General features: G+C 46.4%; 2 protein-coding genes across 4 annotated transcripts in view; one reads left to right on the forward strand and one right to left on the reverse strand.

Moving 5' to 3' along the window:
• Positions 1 to 4,640, forward strand: part of LOC110071008 (uncharacterized) — a 34,346-nt gene extending 29,706 nt beyond the window's left edge. For 2 of the 3 annotated variants that reach the window (XM_078388078.1, XM_072988263.2), the window contains one exon: positions 219 to 4,640. In XM_078388078.1, coding sequence (XP_078244204.1) covers positions 219 to 2,254 — 2,036 coding nt within the window. In that variant the 3' untranslated portion in view covers positions 2,255 to 4,640. The remainder of the gene's footprint in view (positions 1 to 218) is intronic. The other variant, XM_078388079.1, reaches the window with a different exon arrangement.
• A 6,414-nt stretch (positions 4,641 to 11,054) lies between these two features.
• On the reverse strand, positions 11,055 to 23,017 carry LOC140703985 (uncharacterized). The gene is made up of 5 exons (XM_078388120.1): positions 22,672 to 23,017; positions 21,692 to 21,818; positions 20,317 to 20,384; positions 14,497 to 14,623; positions 11,055 to 13,472 (listed from the first exon to the last, which is right to left on the reverse strand). The coding sequence occupies exons 1-5, from the start codon at positions 22,960 to 22,962 to the stop codon at positions 11,941 to 11,943; spliced, it is 2,145 nt and encodes a 714-aa protein (XP_078244246.1). The 5' UTR covers positions 22,963 to 23,017; the 3' UTR covers positions 11,055 to 11,940.
• Between the last annotated feature and the right edge of the window lie 4,239 nt (positions 23,018 to 27,256).

Raw genomic sequence — 27,256 nt, forward strand, 5'->3', positions numbered from 1 at the left:
CAGGCTGTTCCCAGGCTAGGAGGGGGTTCTACTCGGTCTTACTACCAGGTAAGTGACTTTGCTGAGAGAGAGGGAGGGTTTGCTGTACATGCACCCAGCATACAAGACGACCCCCCCACTTGGATGTATGTTTTTCAGGGCCAAAAAGACATCTTGTACGCAGGCAAATACGGTATCTTAAGTTTAGGCATTTCAGTATTTGTCCTTCTTCCTTGCAGATCACTTGAATGGGAAAAATGTATGTTCCAAATACGAAAAGAGTTTTACACACAATTTAGAGACTGCTGGACACCAGAGAAACAATACAGAAGAAGATAACTACATCCAAGAGAAGCCCTACAAATGTCTCATGTGTGCCAGACATTTTGCCAAGAAGGTAGCACTTGTGCTTCACAAAAGGGTTCATAATAGAAAGAAGCATTTTGTAAGTGAATTATCTCATAAACAATTAGATCAGGAATCATACTTTGTGAGCCACCAAAGGATCCAAACAGGAGAAAAACCGTACAAATGCAAGAACTGTGAGAAAACCTTTGCCTGTAAATCAAGACTTCAAATCCACCAGAGAGTCCACACAGGAGAGAAACCGTACAAATGCCAGGAGTGTGGAAAATGTTTTACTCAAAAATCGCACCTTGTGTTACATAAGAGAATCCACACAGGAGAGAAACCATACAAATGCCAGGAGTGCGAAAAATGTTTTGCTCAGAAATCACATCTAGTTTTTCATAAGAGAATCCACACAGGAGAGAAACCATACAAATGCCAGGAGTGTGGGAAATGTTTTGCTCAGAAAACACAGCTTGTGAGTCATAAGAGAGTCCACACAGGAGAGAAACCATACAAATGCCAAGAGTGTGGGAAATGTTTTGCCGAGAACTCACAGCTTGTGAAGCATATGAGAGTACACTCAGGAGAGAAACCATACAAATGCCAGGAGTGTTGTAAATGTTTTGCTCAGAATTCCCAGCTTATCTTTCATAAGAGGCTTCACACAGGAGAGAATCCATACAAATGCCAGGAATGTGGAAAATGCTTTGGACAGAAAACACAGCTTGTGAATCATGTGAGAGTCCACACGGGAGAGAAACCGTACAAATGCCAGGAGTGTGGGAAATGTTTTTCTCACAGTTCACACCTTGTGAGTCATAAGAGAGTGCACACAGGAGAGAAACCATACAAATGCCAGGAGTGTGGAAAATGTTTTGCTGAGAGCTCACAGCTTGTGAAGCATATGAGAGTCCACACAGGAGAGAAACCATACAAATGCCAGGAATGTGGGAAATGTTTTGCTCAGAAAACACAGCTTGTGAATCATATGCGAGTACACACAGGAGAGAAACCATACAAATGCCAGGAGTGTGGAAAATGTTTTGCCCACAGTTCACAGCTTGTGAGTCATATGAGAGTCCACACAGGAGAGAAACCATACAAATGCCAGGAGTGTGGGAAATGTTTTGCTCAGAGTTCACATCTTGTCTGTCATAAGAGGGTCCACACAGGAGAGAAACCGTACAAATGCAAGGAATATCAGAAATGTTTGGCTCAAAAATCACAGCTTGTCAATCATATGAGAGTCCCCACTGCAGAGAAACCTTACAAATGCCAGGAGTGTGGGAAAGGTTTTACCCATAGTTCATGGCTAGCAAATCATTTGAGAGTTCACACAGGAGAGAAACCGTACAAATGCAAACAGTGTGACAAGTGTTTTGCCTGGAATTCGACTCTTGCTAATCATATGAGAGTACACACAGGAGATAAACCGTTCAAATGCGAGGAGTGTGGGAAATGTTTTTCTCAAAGCTCAGAATTTATTAATCATAAGAGAGTCCACACAGGAGAGAAACCATACAAATGCCAGGAATGTGGGAAATGTTTTGCTCAGAATTCGCACCTTGTGTTTCATAAGAGAGTCCATACAGGAGAGAAACCATACAAATGCCAGGAATGTGGGAAATGTTTTGCTCAGAATTCAAACCTTGTGTTTCATAAGAGAGTCCATACAGAAGAGAAACCATACAAATGCCAGGAATGTGGAAAATGTTTTGCCCGGAATTCAAACCTTGTGGATCATAAGAGAGTCCACACAGGAGAGAAACCTTACAAATGCCAGGAGTGTGGGAAATGTTTTGCCCACCGTTCTCAGCTTTCAAATCATAAGAAAGTCCACACAGGACTGCACAAATGCCAAGAATGTGGGAAATGTTTTGATCACAAATCACAGCTGATTGGTCATATGACAGTGCACATATGAGAGAAGTCCTATAAATGAATGTGGGAAATGTTTTGTCCACTTTTCATGGCTTCTGACTTGTATGAGAGTCGAGGAGAGAACATGTGCAAATGCCAAGGATGTGGGAAATGTTTCCTCAGAATCAAAACTTATGAGACATAAGAGAAATCCATGCAGGAGAGCAACTCTTGAAATCTGAGTAGGATATACCGTATTTGCCTGCATATAAGATGACTTTTTTGGCCCAAAAAACATGCCTCCAAGTGGGGGGTCGTCTTATACATCGGGTGCACTTCAGTTGGGCCAGGAAGCCGTCATCGTCGCCGTTGAGTGAGTGATGTGGGGCCGCGCCAGCCGGGGAGGAAGACAGGCGGGCAGGCAGGTAGTTGGTCTGGACGGAGGGAGGGAAGCAGAGCCGGCCATGCCTGAGTGGCCAGAGCCCGCTGACAGGCTGCCCGCCACCCCGCGCCGCTGAGCCAGCTGCTCGCTCGCCCGCCGGCCGCCGGAGAGGCGCTTCCCCTCCTCCGCTGCTGCCGCCTACCTGGCCACTTCCCCTCCTCCTCACCCTCCTCCTTGCCGGCCATGAACTTCCAGGGCGGGTCTGGGCAGAGCCCCGGGCAGCCGTTGCTGGTGCCACAGCAGAGCCATCCACTCTATATTTTGATTGGAAATATTGGGGGGTTGTCTTATACGCCCAGTCATCTTGTACGCCGACAAATATGGTAACATTTTTTGCTTTTGGTTCAAATTCACCTGTTCTGAAGCATGAAAGAAATACTATAGGAGAGGAACCATACAAACAACAGGAGTGTGGAAAATGATTTGTCTACTGTTGGAAGATTGTACAAGAAGATGTTTTGGAAAATCATACACTGAACAAAATGAGGGGAAAGTAGCTATGGGTTTTGCACTATTCTTTCTAGTTCTGGTCCTGTGGCATAGGGACTTGGAGACCAGCAGTGCCAGTGGATCCAGTGTGTCCTTCTTGTGGTAAAGAAGTTGAAACTTAAAATATTTATTTTTATTTAAATTATCGTTGCCATTTAGTCGTGTCCGACTCTTCAAGACTCCATGGACCAGAGCACGCCAAGCCCTCCTGTCTTCCACTGCCTCCCGGAGTTGGGTTAAATTCATGTTGTTCGCTTCAATGACACTGTCCAACCATCCCGTCCTCTGTCGTCCCCTTCTTCTCCTGCCTTCACACTTTCCCAACATCAGCGTCTTTTCCAAGGAGTCTTCTCTTCTCATGAGATGGCCAAAGTATTGGAGCCTCAGCTTCAGGATCTGTCCTTCCAGTGAGCACTTAGGATTGATTTCCTTTAGAATGGATAGGTTTGTTCTCCTTGCAGTCCAGGGGACTCTCAAGAGCCTCCTCCAACACCACAATTCAAATTATACTTGTGAACATAACTGTCCTTCAAATAAGAACCAATTTTACCATAGCAGTAACATTTTCGTAACTTACTTTGTTTTTCTTATAACTGTCATGCATGAGGTAACTAGATTTATTTTTTTCTGAATTTTCTTGATCTTTACATTGTTCTCTTAAGTTCCTCACAGTTTCTTGAAAATTTGATTTTGAGCAATGTTTAAAGATACAAAGACTTCACTACTGCATGTAATAGATAAAAATGAATATTGTAAAATGTTCACGTTGACTTACAACCTTTGTTCTATCCCATGTCCCCTGTCCCCTATCCCTACACCTGACCTATATTTTAAAACAAGCATATTGAGTTCTTAATGACATGAACTTCATTTAGACAGCAATACACTACATATTTAACGGGGATTAAATTCATTGAACATAATGGAGATTACTTGTGAGTAGAAATACACAGGATTGTTCGCTAAACTATATATATGACTGTCAAAAAAAAGATACAAGCACTTCAAAAAATTTCCCAAGTGATGACAGAAAAAATCCTTTATTTAGTTTGTCATTTCAAAACCTGCTGTTTTTAAGCTGTCTGTAATGCTTAAATAGTTATTTATGTGTTGTTCGTAGTTCTTATTTAAATATAACTTGCTTAATTGTCTGATGAGTTTTGTACATGTGTGACTGGAAATATCATAAATGTCGTTTACATTCTCAAGCATTTGTTTAGCTGTGTCTTAATTCTTCATTTGTTGTATAACTTAATTAAATATCTGTTAGACTGATATATTATACATTTCGCAATTCAATCATTTTGTTCCCATTTCTTTCTTAACTATTATGTGGCTTTTTTAATATATAATTATCTAAAGTTTGTAAATCAATCTTCAGTCTGTCAACCCACTGTCTATAATTCATCTTTGTTCATTCTGGAAGTTTACTACAGAATTCCTTGTTTCCAAAGTAAATTCATTTTTTATGTAAGTTGGTCCAGTTTCGTTTACAGGGAGAATAAAATTTTATATTTTAGTTGTGCTTCTTTTAAGTTACTATGTTATCTCATAAACTGTGATTTACCTCAGACTCACACTTTCCTGTGATGTGGTGGCACTGTGGGTTAAACCGCTGAAGCCTCTGTGCTGCAAGGTCAGAAGACCTGCAGTCATAAGATCAAATCCACGCAACAGAGTGAGCCCCTGTCGCTTGTCCCAGCTCCCACCAACCTAGCGTTTTGAAAGCATGCAAAATGTGAGTAGATAAATAGGTACCACCTCAATGGGAAGGTAAATGGTGTTCTGTGTCTAGTCATGCTGGCCACGTGACCACGGAGGATTGTCTGCGGGTTTTTATGGGTTGGAAACTGAGATGAGCACTGCCGCCCAGAGTCGGACATGACTGGACAAATTATCAAGGGGAACCTTTACCACACTTTCCTGAGAATTTTACCTCAGACTGGCTTCATCTCTGCCTTCTTCACTGAGACTACTTAGTTGTGCCTCATTTTTTTTATTGGATTTTTAGTTTTCTGTAGACTTTATTTCTCTGTGGACATTTCATATTTCTGTGGACTTTTATTTAATCTGAACCACCACAACAATCAGGGTTACCGTACTCTTGGTTACCACTCTCTAAGACTGTCATAAACTGTACCGCCACAATCTGAGACGATGTTACCACAATTCAGGAGATTGAATTTTGGTCCCATAACGTTTTTTATGTTGCCTTTTTAGTTATAATAAAAAAGATATAACCTCTAACTTGCAGGGTTTGCACACAGCAGTTTGAGGCATATTGATAAAAAGCCACTTAGAGTAACATTTTATGTTCTCCCTGGTGTCTGTGCCAGCAATTGATAATCCAATAATTACTTGTGTCATAGTTATAACATTGACTTATTGACAGCCATATTTTCCTCTCATGAATAACTAACCCACTCATCATAACACCATTATATTTGTAAGCCCTATCTGGCCCTATCAAATCCTGTCAGTTACATCCTTAACCCTGTCAGCTCTGTCAGCCCTCTTGCGTGTTTGTCCCTGTCTCAGTCATTGTCTGAGTGTCCGTCACAGATGGTCTGAGTGTGAGTCCCCGGCCGTGTCTGACAAGACCTCTAACTGACACCTGCCTTATATAGGCTGCCTGGCTGACTCTAGAGACATTCTGATTGGTCAGAATGCTATGCTATGCAAATACAGCATTCTGGCCCTTCCTTGCAAAATACATTTAAATTCACATATACACAAATTATATCTGTCAACAATTTTGTTGCTCAGTGGTCTCATTTGTACTTAGTGGAGCAATTGTTGAATTGGAAACTTCAGGTTTTTTTAATGTTTTCATTAAGTTTCTTTAGCAGTACAGTAGAAGTGCAGCGATTCACAATAGCAGAATAGCTTCAAAAACGTGAACAAACCAAGCAGTAAGGTAACAACATGACTGCTTCCAACAACAGACTTCAACACACGTTAAGAAAGGGAAAGAGGAGACTCAGCAGAGAGGTGGGGTGCTCTGAAAGGTAGAAACATCGGAGATGGGTAGGAACTGCTGCCTCATAATGGTTCATCACTTTGGATAAACAGGTATGTCCAATGGCTGTCCTGGTTTTCCTGCCCAGCCTCTTCTGGTGGACGCCCACTCAGAAGAGGAGGCGGGGCAGGGAAGCCAGGATGTTAAACATCTGTTAATCCGAAGCAAGAAACCAAGGTGAAGCAGCAGTTGGTGCCCATTAATCAGGTCCACCTTTTCTTGAATGATCTCATATCACAGAGTAATCTCCACCGGTAACAATTCAAATGGCTCCAAAGGGGTTTAGGAGAGCCCAGGGATGTCCAGCTCTGCTGCTGGTACTTACTTTCTTGAGCTGAGTAAATATGAAATTTGAAAATCTGGTGCCATTACTTGATCTCTGAAGCAATGCAAGATGGTAGGAAATGTTTCTTACTCTTAACACCTTGTGGAAGAAACGCTTGACAGCTCCTTCCAGATAACTGGAGCCTTTCCGCCTTCATTCTTTCACAAGACTTGGCTAGAGATGAGGCTAAAGCTCCCCGTCTCTGCTTTCTAAGGAAAGATGATGACCACGGTAAAAATCAAAGTAAGAGGCAGTGATACCGAGAAAAGATGAAACTACATTTTAGAATTGGCAATACATGGAGAAAAAGTCCAGGCCTCAGAAAGACCTTGACCCTGAAACATTCACACCTAGCTCAAAAGTATTTATGGCTGACATAGAATAACAACGTCACTCTTCTTCTTTGCCTAACCACCTTTTTGATGGAACAAATGGCCCACCATCGGAATGCTTGCAGGAGGAAGCCAGCAAGTAACATTCACAAGTGATTCACAGTATGGAAGGCCATAGATCAGGGCCCAGGAAGAAAACACATAAACATACCAATAGATAAGGGGAAATGGATACTCTGGTCCCCAGACTTTCAGGCGCATTCAGGGCCCAGGTCAAGGAAAGATCGGGGACAATATGCATATCTTCATGTAACCACTAGATTAGCATAGTTGGCATCAATTACCCAATGAGGGACTGGGTCCAAATTTGGGGTACAATTGACCAATAGAATCATAGTATTTTATGGCTCTTTGTCTGTATTATAATAAAATTGATATACAGTGGTGCCTCACTATACGATTGCCTCATATAACGACGAAACCACATTACGATGATCTTTTTGCGATCGCAAAAGCGATCACAAAACGATGGTTGAAATGGGTTTTTTTTCGCTTTGCGAAGATCGGTTCCCTGCTTCGGGAACCGATTCTTTACAAAATGACGATCCCAGAACAGCTGATCGGCGGTTCCAAAATGGCCACCGGGGAAAAAAATGGCTCCCCGCTGTTTCCTGGGATGGATTCCTTGCAAGACAGGCAGCGAAAATGGCTGCCGTATGGAGGATCTTCGCTGGACTGTGAGTTTTGACACCATTGAAACGCATTGAAGGGGTTTCAATGCGTTTCAATGGGGTTTTTCTTTTCGTATTATGATGCTTTCGCTTAATGGCGATTTTCCTGGCACGGATTATTGTCGTTAAACGAGGCACCACTGTACTGTATATGTTCGGGGTCTTCTCTGCTTTTAAGGGAAGTCCTAGCTGACCTTTCTTGTTCTTCGCTCTCTAAAATAAAACTGGACCTTTGGTTCACCTGTTGCGTCTATGGCTGATTCCTTGCCGGAAAACTGAAACCCAAATCTGGCTGGTAACATCGGCAGAACACAGGAAGTCTTGCGGGGCCGTGACCCACTTCACCAGATACACAGGACTACCTTTAGTTGGAATATCATTGTAAGCAGGCCCAGAAAAGGATTTAGGGGTACCGAAATGTGAAGGTCACCCACATCCCTCATTATCTTACGAGTGGTTGTCTAAGACACAGGTGGCATCCAGGACTCTAAACAGAAAGCGGGTCCTGTGGCTGAAGGTGCCGTGGGCTTTGCTGAGCCTTCCCTTTGCCACAGAGAGGAAAGCCCTGGGTGGCTCCTCACAGCCCCTCTCCACCAGAGTTCCCGTTTGTCTACGTTTCCTGGCAGCCACCATTCCCCTTCGGGATCCCCATTTAATCTGGTTTAATAGCCTGGCTTCTGGATGAGATTAACCAGGAAGCTCTGCAAGGAATAGAGTCCCACACAAGGAGACGATTCTAAAGACTGCTTTCTTAAAAAGAAAAGGAAAGAACATAAAATAGTTAAGCTTTCAGGTTGCATTCAAGAAAGAAAAGGCAACACATAAATTAAGTTACAGGCACAATGCTACAGGATAAGATTGGGGTTCTTTCTTTACCTAGGATTGAACATGATTCTATTGATTGTGCTTGAGAGTACCGTATTTTTCGCGCCATAAGATGCACTTCCCCCAAAAAAAAGTGGGGGGGAGGAAGTTTGTGTGTCTTATGGAGCGAATACTGTAAGAAATTGTGCAGACCCCCCCAGAGCCCATGCTGCTCTACCCAGGCGGGGACCTGAATTTCAGAGGGGCGCCACAGACCCGCGCTGTTGCTGCCGCCACCACCACCAACGGAATGCGATGTGAGGGGAGACTCGAAATGGGGGAGCTCCTCCTCCTCCCCCTCATAGCTTTCCTCTCTTCTGCTCGTTCATCTCAGCTTTCTTCTCGCCCTCGCCTTGCTTTTCGCTCTTCCAGCCCTTCCTTCGTTCACGCAGCGGTGGCAGCTAATCCTCTTCACACTTCACACTTCCTTCCTCTCCCCTTCCCGCCTCCCTCCTCTCTCTCTCTTTCTCTCTTCTGTCTCTCAGGACGCCTGTCAGGGACTGGCTGAGGTGTCTCTTCTGCACTCCTCCCAAAATAAAGGCATGTGGGGGGAACCAGTTAACGATAAACGAGAGCGGGAAGCCCACAATTACTACTTGGGCTATGGTTTCCGTCGCCACCCAGGCCACAGGGGAGACGCCGCAGCGCCGCCCAGACAACCAGGTGTGACAGAAGTTTTTTTCCCTGTTTTCCTCCCTCTAAAATTAAGTATGTCTTATGGAGTGAAAAATATGGTATTATAGCCTGTGGATCTGCTGATCTCTCAGAGTGCGTAGGTGACCTTGGCCATGGCTGTCCTTAGAACTGACCAAGACCAGTCAAGCAAGCTCGTCCTTGCATTCCAAGAAAATAGGTTAAAACCTCTGCTGAGCATTATGAGAAGCATCTTCTGTTCATCTAATACCAAGGGTCAACAGGCCAATTATATAAACAGTAGAGAAGTAATCAATAATGTAGAGGTTTTAGGAATTCTGTTTCTTTGTTTCTAAACTATAAATGATTCTTTCAGGTTGTAAGGAGGGGGGACCTGTTTTGTTTTGAGAGAGCCCACCAGCTTTTGACTTCAGTAAAATTGTGTTATATCTTTGCTGATGTCTCTCGGTCTTAGTTTCCTGCCAGGGAAAATCCCAGATTTAAATTATGGCGTAGCAGACATTATTTCTCCTACTGGATACTAGCCTCTGGTGGCCTTTGATGCCCATGAAGAGGAGACCAAGACCACGCCGGGAAAACCTCTCAGGTCTCCCAGTCGAAACAAACAGGTGAGTCCAGTGGATACTTTGGGGGATCTGGCTGAGCGTGGAGGAAGTGGATTCCTCTTTTAGTTCTCCTGGGAGTGACCGGGACTGCTCTGTGGCGAAGGGTAAAGATCCCCTGACCCAGATGAAGACTTGTTGCCTGTGATGGTCTGTGGCCAAACGTAAGTGCACTGGGACCCACTTGTGCACCTCCCACCTTAAATCCATCTGGGGGAACACCCTTTGGTTGTGAATATAGACCTGGAAGGCCTTGAGGGTCCAGCAGTCGGGAATGACTAAGAAAACATAAACCCACTTATGCACTAGCGACTGGCCATTCCACCACTACCACCCCCAATGGCCCCCAAAGTACCTGGAAATTTTCCTCCCTGTCCCTTCAATGCTGGGAGAGAAAATTTAGAGCCTTAGTTCATTATAAAGGAAGAAGCAAGTTATTGTGTTAAAAGATTGGTTGGAAAATATGATTAAAAGAGACCCAATATTAGCATTAGGATTGGAAAGAAGATTGTGGCTGAACTTTATTAACTGAGAGCAATGGGATCAAGGAATGGGAAACACAGAGGTCTTCCAAGAAATTTTAGAACTGAAAGAAAAGGTAGATGGAAATAAGATAATGAAAGCGATAACAAGCAGAATTTATACAATGTGAATAGAAGCAGAGAATCAACAAGATGTACTTCAAGCATTATGGGAATGCAATTTGGGAGAAGAGAGAAGTATCAAGGTGTGGAGGAATAGATGGGATAAAAGAATATTAAAGTGGATGCGAAAATGAGACTGTCAGTAAGGAAAAAAAGTATTTTATTTCTAGAAGATCGCAGGGTGGGCATTTTCTGCATTATAGCGTGATTTTTGCAGTTTCTTCTTCTTCTTTTTAGTTAGTTGTGTCTAATTTTATATTATGAGTTTAATAAGAAAATCATAAATTGCAGCAAATTGCTACTAATTACCAAGTGAGTAGCTATAATACCTCTCTGTACTGCCAGGTGCATGAACTGAGGACTATTCAGAGATTAAAATGGCAAACCGGTAACTGCTGATGATTCACGGCTCCATTTCACATCTTTACTCTTAACGTGAGCATAACTCACCAAGAGGATTCTGGCCGATAATTCCTTCTTTTGCGCAACTCGTAATAGATTCACATTCTTTCCAGTTCACCAACAGCCATTGTGGATTTAGATTTCTCTGAACATCAAATAGGTTCATTCAACAAGACACCAGTGCCGAAGTATTCAAAGCAGAGGCCAATTCTGACTATTCAGCAGTCATGCTTTGCATCAGGAGATAGAAAAACCTTATCCTGAATGTGATGTGAGTTGTTTTCTATTCCCACTGCAATTGTAATGAACTGAGGGTTTGGGATAGATGTTAGAGTTCAACGTGGTCTTCATGGATTTCCTGAATCTACTCAAAATCTCACTCTTTTCCAGTATGGAGTCAACCTTCTGATGACTGGAATATGTCCCCTCGGCATCCTGGCATTGCCGCTCACCAAAACCTGTTGTGGAGTGTATTTCATCCAACATTTAACATTGACAAAGACAAAACAGTGCTCTAAGGTCAAAAAGCCATAGGTTTCATGGGACATTTTCCCCTCAGGGAGAAAAAGAAATATCAGACTCTGCCCAGAATCCATAGGTTCATTCTTTGCTCCAAAACAGGTGTTGCTCACAATTCCTCCCTCCTTTCTCTCTGTACACAATTCTATGTGAGACTCTGGACTAGAGATCCGCTCACCACTCCTGGCAGGAGGCAGGAGACACTAACATGCTGCTCCCATTGTATTTAGGCCAGGAACTGACAGAGTGTCCCATTAGCACAAAACTTGTGATGCAGTGCTTAAATTGCTGCACTGCAGCCAAAACTGTGCTCACAACCCAGGGTTCAAGCCCAGGTAGCAGCTCAAGGTTAACTCAGCCTTTTATCCTTCCGAGGTTGGTAAAATGACTACCCAGCTTGCTGTGGGGGCAATGTGTAGCCTGTATAATTAACTATGGAGCGCTATATATGCAACACACCTTGCTGTCTCTTTTTTTTTAAATCCAAACTACTGGACTACCTGAACTCTCTTAATGGTAAACAAAACATTTACACACTTATTTGTATGGTTCATCTCCTTTATTGAGTCTCTGCTGGCACACAATATGTGGAATATCAACCATTAACAAAACATTTCCCAGGCTACTGGGATTTGAAGCTTTTCTTTCCTATATCGATTCTCCGATGGCCCACAAAGTGTAAATTCTGAGCTAAACATTTCCACCCTCCAGGCATTTGTACGTTTTTCTACTCTACACAGACTCTCTGGTGCCTCATAATTTGTGAATTCCTAGCAAAACATTTTCCACACTGCTGGCATTTGTGTGGTTTCTCTCCAGTGCGAACTTTTTTATGTCTCAGAAAGTGTGATTTTCGAACAAAACATTTCCTACACTCGTGGCATTTGTGTGGTTTCTCTCCTGTGTGGACTTTCTTATGTCTCACAAGTGATGAATTGTAAGCAAAATATTGCCCACATTCTTCACATTTGTATGCTTTCTCTCCTGTGTGGACAATGTTATGTTTCACAAGCTGTGAGTTCCAAACAAAACATTTCCCACACTCAAGGCATTTGTATGGTTTCTCTCCTGTGTGGACACTCTTATGCCATGTAAGTTGTGATTTCTGAGCAAAACATTTCCCACATTCTTCACATTTGCATGGTTTCTCTCCTGTGTGGACTCTCATATGACTCATAACGTGTGATTTTTGAGCAAAACATTTCCCACAGTCCTGGCATTTGTATGGTTTCTCTCCTGTGTGGACTTTCTTATGACACAGAAGGTATGATTTTTGAGCAAAACATTTCCCACATTCCTCACATTTGTATGGTTTCTCTCCTGTGTGGACTCTCCTATGACTCATACCGTGTGATTTTTGAGCAAAACATTTCCCACAGTCCTGGCATTCGTATGGTTTCTCTCCTGTGTGGACTCTCTTATGCCTGAAAAGGTCTGAATTCTGAGCAAAACATTTCCCACAGTCAAGGCATTTGTAAGGTTTCTCTCCTGTGTGGACTTTCTTATGCCTCAAAAAGTCTGAATTCCTAGCAAAACATTTCCAACACTCAAGACATTTGTAAGGTTTCTCTCCTGTGTGGACACTCTTATGCCATATAAGTTGTGATTTCTGAGCAAAACATTTCCCACATTCCTCACATTTGTATTGTTTCTCTCCTGTGTGGACTCTCTTATGTCTCAGATATTGTGATTTTCGAGCAAAACCTCTCCGACACACCTGGCATTTGAACAGTTTCTCTCCTGCATGGATTGTCTCATGCTTTACAAGCAGTGATCTGTGAGTAAAACATTTCCCACATTCTTCACATTTGTATCGGTTCTCCCCTGTGTCTACTTTCTTAGGCTTCACAAGCTGTGGCTTATGAGTGAAATGTTTCCCAAATTCCTGGCATTTGTACAGTTTCTCTCTTGTGTGGACTCTGTCATTGTTCACAAGCTGTGAATTTGAACCAACGGACTTCCCACGCTCCTCGCATTTGTAGGCTTTCTGTCCTGTGTGGAAACTCTTATGTCTCACAAAGGGTAACTGACAATTCCCAGACACTTCATCTATGAACTGTTTTTTTGCAGTGTGGATCCTTTTGTGACGCATCAGCACTACCTTTGTGGCAAAATGTTTTCCACAAAGAAGGCATTTGTATGACTTCTCCTGAATACAACACTCTCCTTCTGTGTCGGTTTTCTGTTGTCTGGCAAGCTCTAATTTGTGCATAAAATTCTTTCCATATTTGGGACACATAGTTTCCTCCCTCAAGCAATCTGCAAAGAAGGATAAATACAGAAATGATTGAACTGTAGAGAGAGACAAATCTACTCTATACTTGTACTTTTCTTCAGGGGCACTAGGTGACTACATTATACTCTTCAGTTTGCCGACTCCTAACCGAGCACAGCAGAGGGATAAAACTGAGACTGGACCCTGGGAATTTGCAAACGGGGAGAGTAAACAGTAGTTTCATGGGGAGTTCGTCAAGGAAAGCCAAATAGGAGGCCCCTAATAATTTTTTTAATACTTTAAAATAATGTATTGTTCCGGATTAACCTTCTCTATGGGGAAACATCGCTAAATGGAACGTTTTCGTATGTCTCAATAAAGGTATAGCCCCACTATACCACCTCTTTCTCCAGGTACCAGCCAGTACCCAGAGAAACAGACACAATTTCTGTAACTCAGCAGGTTTGCATTTCTACTTTCTGGACTTTGTATTTCTGACATATTTCCCATTCAACTGGGGGTAAAAAAGAAAAGAAAAGAAAGAACATAGCATTCTCAGTTCTCCTTATCATATATTAACATTCACTTTTAGCTACTCTAAAACAGGGCTGGGAGGTGTCTGTTTTAGTCTGTATTTCTCATTCTAAACCAGAACTTACTTTTAAAATGCAGTTAAAATAATTACAAACAAGCAAACTAATTACAAACAAGCAAAAGGGAAAATACAGCATGTCCCTAAAAGCGCCTGTCCTTGGGAGTGAGATTACTAAATCATCCTGCCATCAGCAGATAGCTTGGTCATGAATGCCCCCACAATTCTGTTATGAATGAATATTCTCACCATAATTCCAGCTTCCCAAAGTTGCTAAACTGATGGGAGCTGGAGCCCAACACGTCTGGAGGGTTACCTTTTGCCCAGTCCAGCATTACAGATCACACAGTGGCTAGTATTAGTTGGGGCATCAATGCAACACAGGAGTGTTAAAACTGCCATCACTGTTACTGCTCCTTACTGCATTCGTAACACCTGAGTTTATTAGCATCAGATGGGGAAAGAGGGGGCCTTACCGAGAGAGGAGACCGTTTGCCAGTTCTCCTCCATGACCTCCTGGTGGAGGGCCCTCTGGTCAGGATCCAGCAGCGCCCACTCCTCCTGGGTGAAGGACACGGCCACCTCCTCAAAGGCCACTGGAACCTACAAATAAAAAAAAAGATGTGATGTTTCCTCATTGCTTTCATAAAGATAAGCTCAGCACAACGTGTCTGATGCTCCAAGAATCCTACAGAACTTTATATATCTCAAGGGAAAATATCAGAAGCCTGTGTTCCTCACAGCTGGCATTGATCCCCCAAAGGACTCAGACCAAAGGACTAGAGAGCATAGATTCCCGTGGACCACTTGCCGATTTATTTGTTTTCCGTAGACCCCCAGCCTACCTAATATCGTCAATCTCATTTACAACACACCGACATTTACCATAAATTTTACCAATAATTTTACAAACTTACACATGAATGTAGCACACCACAATACAGATAGTATAGTGTAGTGGTCCCCAACCTTGGGCCTCCAGATGTTCTTAGACTACAACTCCCACAGGCCTTCACCACCACCTCTGCTGGCCAGGATTTCTGGGAGCTGAAGTCCAAGAACATCTGGAGGCCCAAGTTTGGGGACCAGTGGTATAGAGCAGTGGTTCTTAACGTGGGCAATAATGCTCCCCAGGGGGCGATTTCATTTTTCAGGGGGGCGGTAGAACAAAAAGGGGCAGTGTGGGGGTGAAAGAACAGAAGGGGGCGGTAGGGGGGTGCTGGAGCGAGCCAAACCTGTGAAGGCAACTGCAGCCGCAGTGCTGGCAGTAGATCCGGTGCTGCTGCTGCCGCCAGATGATCCAGCTCTTTCTACCTGCCACGTCTCACCTTTCTCCTTTAGGAGAGCACTGAGTGTGGATTGGGTAGAAGGAAAGGGTCTCTTGGGTCCTCATCCTCACCCCGTGAAGCGCTGCCTCACACCCGGGTGGGGAGGGAGACTAGGTAGGTAGGTAGGTAGGTAGGTAGGTAGGTAGGTAGGTAGGTAGGTAGGTAGGTAGGTAGGTAGGTAGGTAGGTAGGTAGGTAGGTAAGATATCATCACCTGGGGGAGGGGGGCAATGATAACTTCATCAATGGCTCAAGGGGGCGTTTCTTTCAAAAAGGTTAAGAAACACTGGTATAGAGTACCTTATTAAATAATATTATGAAATATTATGTACACAGAATCTCTGTTGGGTGTAATTACAGATCGCCTAAATGTATATTATGATCTGCTTAATGAGATTTGCCCACGTAGACACCCATTTACATCTCGTGCACCCCCAGTTATTTTCTCTCTGATGTGAATCCCCTGCAAGTCTATGGGGATCCATATAGACCACATTGGGAACCTATGGACAAGAGGAATCTTTTGCACCCTGTACAAGTTACTCCCTTCCCCTGGATATCATTTTTTAAAACTGCATAGAAAATATAAATAAGTATTCTAACAAAAGTTAATATGATGGTTTAAATCGTAAGAATAAAAATGTAGGTAAGGTATTGCAAATACTTGATTTTAAAAGTACAGTGGTGCCTCGCTTAACGAGTGCCCCGTATAACGAAAAAATCGCATAACGATGGCTTCGTTGCCATCGCTTTTGCGATCGCACAACGATCTTGCCTATGGGGAAAAATCGCTTTGCGATTTTTCCCCATAGGCACCATTTTCCCCCAGCTGAGCGGCGGGAGCTTTGAAGCCCCGCTGCTCAGCTGGGGGAAAATGTCGGCAGTGGGCTGTGGCCTCGGAAGGACCCCGAAGCCACCGTCCCCTGCCGACAATTCCCTTCCGAGCTCCGGGGACAGGCTGGGGGGTGGACCGGGGAGCTTGAAGCCTCTCCGCGCCGCCTACCCCCGCCGTTCCCGGACTTCTGGAAGTCCGGGAACGGCGGGGGTAAGCAGCGCGGGAAGGCTTCAAGCTTCCCGATCCACCCTCCAGCCTGTCCCCGCCGCTTAAAGCCTCCTTGCGCCGCCTACCCAGCCCGTTCTCGGACACCTAGGTGTCCGAGGACGGGCTGGGTAGGCGGCGGGGAAGGCTACCGGCATCGGGGACAGGCTGGGGGGTGCACCGGGGAGCTTGAAGCCTCTCCGCGCCGCCTACCCCCGCCGTTCCCGGACTTCTGGAAGTCCGGGAACGGCGGGGGTAAGCAGCGCGGGAAGGCTTCAAGCTTCCCGATCCACCCTCCAGCCTGTCCCCGCCGCTTAAAGCCTCCTTGCGCCGCCTACCCAGCCCGTTCTCGGACACCTAGGTGTCCGAGGACGGGCTGGGTAGGCGGCGGGGAAGGCTACCGGCATCGGGGACAGGCTGGGGGGTGCACCGGGGAGCTTGAAGCCTCTCCGCGCCGCCTACCCCCGCTGTTCCCGGACTTCTGGAAGTCCGGGAACAGCCTGGGTAAGCAGCGCTGGGAGGCTTCAAGCTTCCCGATCCACCCTCCAGCCTGTCCCCGCCGCTTAAAGCCTCCTTGCGCCGCCTACCCAGCCCGTTCTCGGACACCTAGGTGTCCGAGGACGGGCTGGGTAGGCGGCGGGGAAGGCTACCGGCATCGGGGACAGGCTGGGGGGTGCACCGGGGAGCTTGAAGCCTCTCCGCGCCGCCTACCCCCGCTGTTCCCGGACTTCTGGAAGTCCGGGAACAGCCTGGGTAAGCAGCGCTGGGAGGCTTCAAGCTTCCCGATCCACCCTCCAGCCTGTCCCCGCCGCTTAAAGCCTCCTTGCGCCGCCTACCCAGCCCGTTCTCGGACACCTAGGTGTCCGAGGACGGGCTGGGTAGGCGGCGGGGAAGGCTACCGGCATCGGGGACAGGCTGGGGGGTGCACCGGGGAGCTTGAAGCCTCTCCGCGCCGCCTACCCCCACCGGGAACGACCTGGGTAGGCGGCGCGGAGAGGCTTCAAGCTCCCCGGTGCACCCCCCAGCCTGTCCCCGATGCCGGTAGCCTTCCCCGCCGCCTACCCAGCCCGTTCTCGGACACCTAGGTGTCCGAGAACGGGCTGGGTAGGCGGCGCAAGGAGGCTTTAAGCGGCGGGGACAGGCTGGAGGGTGGATCGGGAAGCTTGAAGCCTTCCCGCGCTGCTTACCCCCGCCGTTCCCGGACTTCCAGAAGTCCGGGAACAGCGGGGGTAGGCGGCGCGGAGAGGCTTCAAGCTCCCCGGTGCACCCCCCAGCCTGTCCCCGATGCCGGTAGCCTTCCCCGCCGCCTACCCAGCCCGTCCTCGGACACCTAGGTGTCCGAGAACGGGCTGGGTAGGCGGCGCAAGGAGGCTTTAAGCGGCGGGGACAGGCTGGAGGGTGGATCGGGAAGCTTGAAGCCTTCCCGCGCTGCTTACCCCCGCCGTTCCCGGACTTCCAGAAGTCCGGGAACAGCGGGGGTAGGCGGCGCGGAGAGGCTTCAAGCTCCCCGGTGCACCCCCCAGCCTGTCCCCGATGCCGGTAGCCTTCCCCGCCGCCTACCCAGCCCGTCCTCGGACACCTAGGTGTCCGAGAACGGGCTGGGTAGGCGGCGCAAGGAGGCTTTAAGCGGCGGGGACAGGCTGGAGGGTGGATCGGGAAGCTTGAAGCCTTCCCGCGCTGCTTACCCCCGCCGTTCCCGGACTTCCAGAAGTCCGGGAACAGCGGGGGTAGGCGGCGCGGAGAGGCTTCAAGCTCCCCGGTGCACCCCCCAGCCTGTCCCCGATGCCGGTAGCCTTCCCCGCCGCCTACCCAGCCCGTCCTCGGACACCTAGGTGTCCGAGAACGGGCTGGGTAGGCGGCGCAAGGAGGCTTTAAGCGGCGGGGACAGGCTGGAGGGTGGATCGGGAAGCTTGAAGCCTTCCCGCGCTGCTTACCCCCGCCGTTCCCGGACTTCCAGAAGTCCGGGAACGGCGGGGGTAGGCGGCGCGGAGAGGCTTCAAGCTCCCCGGTGCACCCCCCAGCCTGTCCCCGATGCCGGTAGCCTTCCCCGCCGCCTACCCAGCCCGTCCTCGGACACCTAGGTGTCCGAGAACGGGCTGGGTAGGCGGCGCAAGGAGGCTTTAAGCGGCGGGGACAGGCTGGAGGGTGGATCGGGAAGCTTGAAGCCTCCCAGCGCTGCTTACCCAGGTCGTTCCCGGACTTCCAGAAGTCCGGGAACGACCTGGGTAGGCGGCACGGAGAGGCTTCAAGCTCCCCGATCCACCCCCCAGCCTGTCCCCGCCGCTTAAAGGGTAACCGCAGCGGCTACCCCAGCCATGGCCGGACTCTAGGGAGTCCAGCCATGGCTGAGGTAGCCACCATGGGTCAGATCCAAGCCGCGGGGGGAGGGAAAAAACCGGATAATCCGTTCCAGTTGGAACGGATTAACCGGTTTTCAATGCATTTCTATGGGAAATGGTGCTTCCCATAACGATGTTTTCACATAACGTTTTTTTTTCTGGAACCAATTAACATCGTTATGCGAGGCACCACTGTACTACAAAGTATATTAAAGAATGTAGAAAAATCTCAGCGAAGTCACATCTATGTACGTACCATAGAGTAGACCATGTAATTAACAGAATATAGAACAAGCAATTTCAAACTCACGTCAGTATATAAGTAAGAGTCTGACCCCCCACCCCCAGCAGAGTTTTCTCCCAAATTACCATCTTCTCTGGTAATCTATGGCTCCCGGCTCCATGTTTTTTCCCCTAGCTTCCATTTATAGCATTATCTTTTTGTCCATTATTTATAAACAACTGCCAGTATTCCCTTCTGCAGAGCAGTAAGATACAGGGTCTTGACTCACTATGAAAACTATTTTTAGTAGAAATATCTATTGCTTTTACAACTTCTGTAAAATACAATTCATGAAAAACAGATTCTGGAAAGCTGCCACCAGGATGATGAGTGTTATTATTTTGGCTCGAGGTTACTAAAATAAGTTACATTGAATGTGAGTGACCTAGGTCCAATTTTAACAGGTAGGGAAATGCTATGGGCCTAAATTATAGGTGGGCTAATTTAACGAACAATCAAGATGTTGCTCAATCGTTTACTTTCGTGTAGGACTTCCAAGCATGAAAGGGATTCTTTTATAAGGCCATGTTCTTGTTTGGTGACCTTGCTTCCAGACTCAGCCGGGGAGCTGGGTAATTGGTATGCAGGGACTTTGCATAATTTGTTCTTTAAACCTCATTCTTAAGATACAGTAATACAGTGCAGATTTTCAGGACTGCATTTTCTGCAACACCCTGAATCAGTTAAAGACCCTATACATTCAAAATTTCATATCCTGACAGCTAAAGCCAAGAGAACGATTAAAGAGAAGTGACTGGATCTCTTATTGTTTCTAATTCATGAATGACTTTTACAGCCTTACCACTGGAGGACAAGTTGACCAAAAGCTGCTATTCCACCTTGGCCACGAGCTCCCTTCCAGGAACAGAGGCCTATGAATCTCAGTCGCTGGGGAACGGCTGGAGTGAAAGGCCTACACATTGGCCATCGCTCTGATCCAGCACAGCTCCTCATATTCCTCTCTGAACTCTCCCAGAAGAAAACAGAGGGAGAGAGATGGATTCAGATCGAGGCAAGAGGAAGAGGAAAACTCCTGCTGCCCCCTTGTTTCATTGTGAAAAACCTCTTAACATGTCAGATCTTTGACCGGTTGTTCAAATGGAAGAGAAACAAAATTCTTCCCTATTGGCAACAGCCAGATAAATGAGAAGCCCTATTCCCTGCACAGAGACGGCTATATTTTACCAGAATGCTATATATGCATTCAGGAAGTTTTCCTTAAAAAGAATTAGCCAGACTCATTGAGGGCTAAAATGGTTACACAGGGATTCAAATAGATCAAGTGCCGTTTAAGTGCTTTCTACGTACCTGATCTGGTTTGACTCCATTGGAAGGAACAGATGAAGGAATACTTCTGGCTGGCTTCCTTTCAAGCCCTGTGGGAGACAAAGAGGGAAGGAAACCAATCGCATAAGCTTCTCTTAGAATAACATCATAATCCTAGAAATGCTCTCTAAGTAAAAAGCCCTGGTTCCCATACTAAAAGATGTGCCTCGTCAGGAAAGTGTTTGAGAATAAAATGCCAAGAGGCCTAACAAGGATCAGGGGGAAAAACGGAATAAAATTATTTTCTCCAACACTTATCAAAAGAAAAACTCAGGATGATGGTGAAGGAGATAGAAGTTGTGGTGACAAAACATTCTGGACCCACTGCATTAGGGTGTGGGAGACAAGGACTCAGATGATCCCATTCTGCTCTCCACTGAACCATGAAACCTACAGGGTGACACGGAGCCATTGAGCATCTCTCAGCCTGACCTCCCTCACAGGGAGTTGTACTGAGGAGAAAGTGATGAGGAAGATGGCTGTGAGCATCTGTGAACAAGGATCATTTAAAGAAATTAAACGTGAAAGTGAGCTGTTCCCTCCTTCTCTTCAGACGGAAGAGATCAACAGGAAGCCAAGTGTTTGAAATAAAGGAATTCAAAATATGAAGGTTGTTGTGGGTTTTTCGGGCTCTTTGGCTGAGGAAGAACAACCTTCAGAACACGGCCAAAGAGCCCGAAAAACCCACAACAACCATCAGACCCCGGCAGTGAAAGCCTTCAAGAATGCATCAAAATATGAAGTTGGCATATTTAAGGAGAAAAGAGGAGAAGGGCAGGAGAGAAACAACCGATAGCTGAGAGGAGGAAGAGAAAAATATGCTGAAAAAGAAAAACAAGAGAGTGAGGGCAAAGTAGATCAAAGGAAAAGAAAGGCTCAGAGAGAGGAGAAATGTCTCTTCTAGGACCAGTTCCAACAGGGATAGAAATTCAATTGGGAGAGCTGGATCCTTTAGAATGGACGGTATAGCTTTACCCACGTGGGAAGGGTCCTTGGAGGAGGGTGGTATGCCCAGAACCTATTAATGGAAATACTAACCAAACAACATAAAATGTTCCTAAAACAAGTAATGAAGAAAGAGGAGGGAAGTCGGAATGGAAAATCAATAGAGACAGGTGGAAATATCAAGAAGGCCGGTAGCCGGGCCAGCTCCCATTCGCATGCAGAAGATGGGACCACAGGATGATCCGGAGGCATACTTGCCCACGTTTGAGAGAGTGGCCACCGTGGCAGGATGAAGTACATAAAGAACTAAACCCAACTAAACCCAACCCAAAAAGGGCAAATAAAAAAGAATACACTGGCCCTCTTCTTTTACACAAGGAAAACCACACGACCTCCAAGCATTAATCCTTACCTATCAAGGGAGCACCTCCCTCATTGCCCTGATGGGTCTCTTGATGCTCGGGGCTCTGTCTGGCGCTGACTGGAGATTTCTCTGCTGCATAGAAATCAGACTGATCTTCTACTGAGAGATTCCTCATCTGAAGATCCATGACAAGGAACAAGGAGACAGAAAAGAGAAAAACAGAAGCTGTGGGTGATCAGGGAACAAAGGAAGGCTAATTGCCTTAGAGAAAGAAGAAAGGAGTTGACAGTGGATGTCCAACCCAGCGGAGCCCACAGGCAACGTCCTGAGATCTCTTTTTACTGACTTTGCAAGAGTTACATAGTATGCTGTGAGAGAGTCAGATAGGATACTAGTTACCTAATTGCAACTAGGTTTGGCTGAAATAACTCTTTGATCTTATGCTCTACCTCTAAGCGAAAGGGCAGAATAAGAGGTTGCCTCGCCTGCTGGCAGTTGCCACGTCCTGCCAGGAGTGTATGCACGTCACTGGAACAGAATGCAGCTACAACCTTTAAGCAGAAGTTTCCCACAAGAAGCAAAGGTCTCTGTGGATGAGGCTGGGACTTGGCACATAGCGGAAATCAGATCTCCAGATTTTCTCAAGTGGAAACATGGGTGACTGGCAGAATTTGAAGGATTTCCTTGCACATTTCCTTGACCCCTTAAAACACCCATGGATATCCTTGTGGCCTCAATTCAGCAAAAGACACTGAACTCTTCCACCGCACCTGATACAGGGCTGAACTGGGTGTCGTGTCAATGGCAGACAAAACCTTGAAATTTCATTAGAAAACCAGGCACATGGGGATGCAGCCTGTTTGAAACTGATAGGGCGTCTCCACATGTTGGGGATGTAGATTCTGTCTCAAAATATGATGCATGTGGACAACACCTCTTCCTTTCAAGGATCGCATGGGATGGGGGAGCAAGAACGGCTGTGGACTGCCCACTTCAGACTCTGAACCCCTGGCCTTATTTGCTCTCACCTCTTCCTGATTTTGGTTTTCTGCATGACTCAGACTCAGGAAAGCTTCTGCCAGGGCCACCGCCTGCGAAGTGGTTTCTGCTCCACATTCTCTCACCCAGCACGACATCTCCAGGGGGAGGATGGTCAGGAGCTGCTCCAGGATCACCAGGTCCAGGATCTGAGCCGTGGTATGCTGCTCCGGCTTGAGCCACCGACGGCAAAGAGAGTAAAGTTGGGTGCAGGCCTGTCGAGGACCATCAGCCTCCTCGTAGGAGAAGTTCCTGAATAGTTGGCACTTTGATCCAGGCATCTCTTCACCAAAGACCTAAAGCGCTCCAAAGCAAAGATATTTCCATGTTGGCATAGGTAATACCAAAAATACAATATACAGCAGCAACCAACCAAGTCTCATCTCCAAAAGGAAGGCAGGTTACAGAATTGGAAGGATGTTTCCTGCAATAGATCTTTCGATTTTATTTGTTCTCCATTCATTAAGCTTCTCTCTCAGTCCCAGAGATATTCATGTAACCAAGATTTTGTATATTTAGGACTCTAGGCACCAAGCAACTCAGTGCATAGATTCTTGAAATTAACACATTCATTGGAATCTGGCACTTATACTTAATTTTTGATGGTCTTTGTTCTACATTTAGTTACAAAAGAAATGAAACTACAGTATTTCATAGCCCTGTTCCCTGTATTTGAGAGGTGGAAAGCCTCAGGAGATGCAGGTTCTATTCCGAACTATCTCAGCTTGGAGCTGCATCGCTAGAAAAAAAAATCCTGGTTCCAGAGACCTCGTACTTTCCCCCCTTGTCCAGTATTAATCAAACACCTCTGGATTCCCCTTTAAATCCTCTCTCCAATATGTAAAGAATCACAATCAGTTCTCTTCCTCGACTTCTCATGCAGTCAGTGTGAAAGCAGAGCAAGAGGTCCACAACAGTTAGCAGATGATGGGGGTGGTTGGTGGGGTGATGAAGCGGCCATGACAGTCCCTCACTCCCCTGGTCCCTTTCCCTTCTAGGAATCCCCCATCTCTCTGCATTTAACCCTTAGTTGCCAGGTGGATTCTCCAGCTTTCTGAAAACAGGGCCAGGGAAATGTTCAGGGAAAAGTCCTTTAGGATGATGGCCCTCGACAGGTGCCCTCTGTGCTCAGAAACGACGCCACAAAAATCATGGGTCCTTCGGTCCATTGCTTTGCAGTACCACAGAAGCATGCAGCTGAGGAATGGGTATTCATGGACCAAATGATATTTACATGGCATCTTGCTTAAACAAACAGCTATGACAGGTCCCAATTGTGCGCCAAGACCACAATTTGGAAATTATTGCATCGTTCTGCACGGGATTGGGAAATGGAGGATCCATAAAATAAAAAAATGAGCTTTCAGAATTTCTTATGATGTTTACAGTCAGATCCTCACCAAAGCAACCTCAAATTGTATATTCTCTCTGTGGCCACAGATTATATCACAGAACTATAATACGAAATATAATCCCCTTCAACACAGGCCTTAGCATGGATCTCAAGCATGGGTCCACAAGTTTTTTATTGGGATCCTCCCCAAACCTCCGCCCATGATTTCTGTGGTATAGTCTGTAGACACACATGAGGCCTATGATTTCAGATCCCACATAAAAACCTTTTTAAACCTTTCATGAAAGCATGGTTGGAAGCCTGTATTGTATCTCTTAAGCGAAGAACGTAACAGGGCAGATCCACGAAAAGAAACTGGATCCTGCCTTTTTCATACCATTTTTCATCCCTTTTCAACCCATTAAAATGGTGAGGGGTATCCCAAGGCTTTCTGCTGCCTGAGGCAGGGGACAGAATCCTCCCCACTTCTCCCTCTCCCATGCAGACTTCACACAGACACATCAAGGAAATAACCCCCCCCCCAAAGTCAACCCTGGGGACAGATCGGGGGTCAGGGGAGAGAAAGGCCAGCGATGGTTGGGGGGCCACCAGGACGGGGGCCCTCCAGCCTCTACGGACTGGCGCCTGGCTCTTCTTCCAAGGTGGCCGGTTCCCCCATTCACAAAATAAAGGGCAAGAAAGAGACACAGAGCCCGGGCCTCGCCTCCCCCCCCCGTCGGATACCGCAGCCCCCCCCCAGGGGCTCTGCTCGCCCAGTTCATCTGCCCAGATCGCCAAGCCCTTCCTGGGGCTTCTTTCCCTCCTTCTTCCTCTTCCTCTTCCTCCTCTTCACCCAGAGGTCCTTTTCCTCCCTGACTTTCCTGCCCAGAAATTCTTCTTTTGTTGCCTCCCTTCCAACCCAGGATGACTTTTTCTTCCCTTTCTCTGGGTTTCCTTTCCCCCCAAAATCCAGAATAAACTATACTCGCCTCCCTCTTTCCCCCCCTTTTTGACCATCGGGTCCACAAGCTGCGGAGGTTGTTTCCAAAGCCTCGCCCTTAAAAAAAGCCTCCTCCTGGCTGGTGCACGTGCAGACTTTTTTGGGGGAAAACAAAACTTCTTTTTCCCCTCTTTCCTGTCACGTGACTGAAGCTGAGCCAGACTCCTGGCAGGGATAGAAAGGGACTCATCCGGTCTCCTCCCTGAGCGCCTGGAGGAGCCCCGTTGGTCTCCGCCTCTTGTCTTGTGGCCTCTGGCAGCTCCTGTTCTCGGTCACAAAGGGGGGATCCCTGGATCACAAAGGGGGATCCCTGACCGGCCACGTCATTGGCTCCTTGCTAAAAGCCTCCTGAAGAGGGTGGGAGGGGCTTCTCTTGTCAGCTGGCTGATTGGTCAGAATGCTATGCTATGCAAATACAACATTCTGGTCCTTCCCTGCAAAATACATTTAAATTTACATAAACACAAATGCATACTGTGTTGTATAATTACATCTCTGAACAATTTTGTTGCTCAGTGGTCTCATTTGTACTCAGTGGAGCAATTGTTGAACTGGAAAGTGCAGGTTTTTTTTCCATTAAATTCCTTTAGCTGTGCAGTAAAAGTGCAGCAATTCCCAATATCAAAATAACTTTAAAAAGGGGAACAGACCAGGCAGTAAGGTAACAACATGACTGCTTCCAACAACAGGCTTCAACACACGTTAAGAAAGGGAACGAGGAGACTCAGGAGAGAGGAGGGGCTCCCTTCGAATTCTGAGGCAAGAGAGAACTCTTGTTTAGAGCTGGGCAGACTGACGGTCACCTCAACCCGGACGGATCCCTCCCAGCAACGAAAGCATTACCAAAAACACATTAAAAGCAGTAAGGCACAACTATTTATTTATTGCACCATCTCTAGTGGCCTCGCCCTACAGAAATACAGAAAACTACCAAGAAACCAAAATGAGAAAATGTAGTATGCAAGAAAAACAAATCAAGACGGCAGAAACAGAAAAAACAAAGATTCAAAAGTACAATTCTCAATATATATCTAATTGATCCACAATTATAAGGGGAGAATATCATGAAATGTCTCCCAGAAAAGCAAGGTTTTTATGTGCTTCCTGAATGTTGGGAGGGAAGGTGCCAGGTGTACCTCCGCAGGCGTCGTGAGGCCACCACAGGTAAGGCCCGGCACCTATACCATAGTTGTAGACTTCCTGGCATCCCTTGGGGTGGCCACGCACAGGATCAATGCCTGGTAGGTCAAAGTGGCCTTGAAAGTTAATGTGAGGAAGAGGTGCTCGGATGGGTATAAACACCGGAGATGGGGAGGAACCGCTTCCTCATAATGGTTCATCCCTTTGGATGAACAAGTTTGTCCGATGGCTGTCCCGGTTTTCCTGCCCAGCCTCTTCTGGTGGACGCCCACTCAGAAGAGGAGACGGGACAGGGAAGCCTGGACGTTAATCAATCATCTGTTAATCCCAAGCAAGGAACCAAGGTGAAGCAGCAGTTGGTGCCCATTGATCAGGTCCCACCTTTTCTTGAATGATCTCATATCACGGATTAATCTCTACCGGTAATACTTCAAATGGCTCCAGACGGGTTTAGGAGAGCCCAGGGATGTCCTGCTCTGCTGCTGGTACTTACTTTCTTGAGAGGAGTAGATATGAAATTTGAGAATCTGGTGCCATTACTTGATCTCTGAAGCAATTCAAGATAGTGGAAAATGTTTATTATTCTTTCCACCTTGTCGAAGAAATGCTTGTTGGCTCCTTCCAGATGATTGGAAGTCACTCTTCTTCTTTGCCTAACCACCTTTTTGATGGAACGGATGGCCCACCATCGGATTGCTTGCAGGAGGAAGCCAGCAAGTAACATTCACAAGCGATTCACAGTATGGAAGGCCATAGATGAGGAACCAGGAAGAAAGCACCTAAACATACCAATTGATAAGGGAAATGGATACTCTGGTCTCCAGACTTTCAGGCGCATCTAGGGCCCAGGTCAAGGAGAGAACTTCCCCCCCCCAACCGGAGTTCCCGTTTGTCTACATTTCCTAGCAGCCACCGTTCCCCTTCGGGATCTCCATTTTATCTGGTTTAATAGCCTGGCTTCTGGATGAGATTAACCCGGAAGCTCTGCAAGGAATAGAGTCCCACACAAGGAGAAGATCCTAAAGATTGCTTTATTAAAAAGAAAAGGAAAGAACATAAAATAGTTAAGCTTTTAGGTTGCATTCAAGAAAGAAAAGGCAAC

Source organism: Pogona vitticeps, chromosome 2 (genome assembly GCF_051106095.1).
Source record: "Pogona vitticeps strain Pit_001003342236 chromosome 2, PviZW2.1, whole genome shotgun sequence".
Lineage (NCBI taxonomy): Eukaryota > Metazoa > Chordata > Lepidosauria > Squamata > Agamidae > Pogona > Pogona vitticeps.

What these genes read in the sequence shown, in the direction of transcription:
- LOC140703985 (XM_078388120.1), bottom strand. Translation starts at nt 22,962, where the DNA reads ATGCCTGGATCAAAGTGCCAACTATTCAGGAACTTCTCCTACGAGGAG. An exon ending in AAAACCAAAATCAGGAAGAG is followed by an intron (nt 21,819 to 22,671) that starts GTGAGAGCAAAT and finishes ATGGATCTTCAG; the next exon opens with ATGAGGAATCTCTCAGTAGA. An exon ending in GGGAGGTGCTCCCTTGATAG is followed by an intron (nt 20,385 to 21,691) that starts GTAAGGATTAAT and finishes TGTCTCCCACAG; the next exon opens with GGCTTGAAAGGAAGCCAGCC.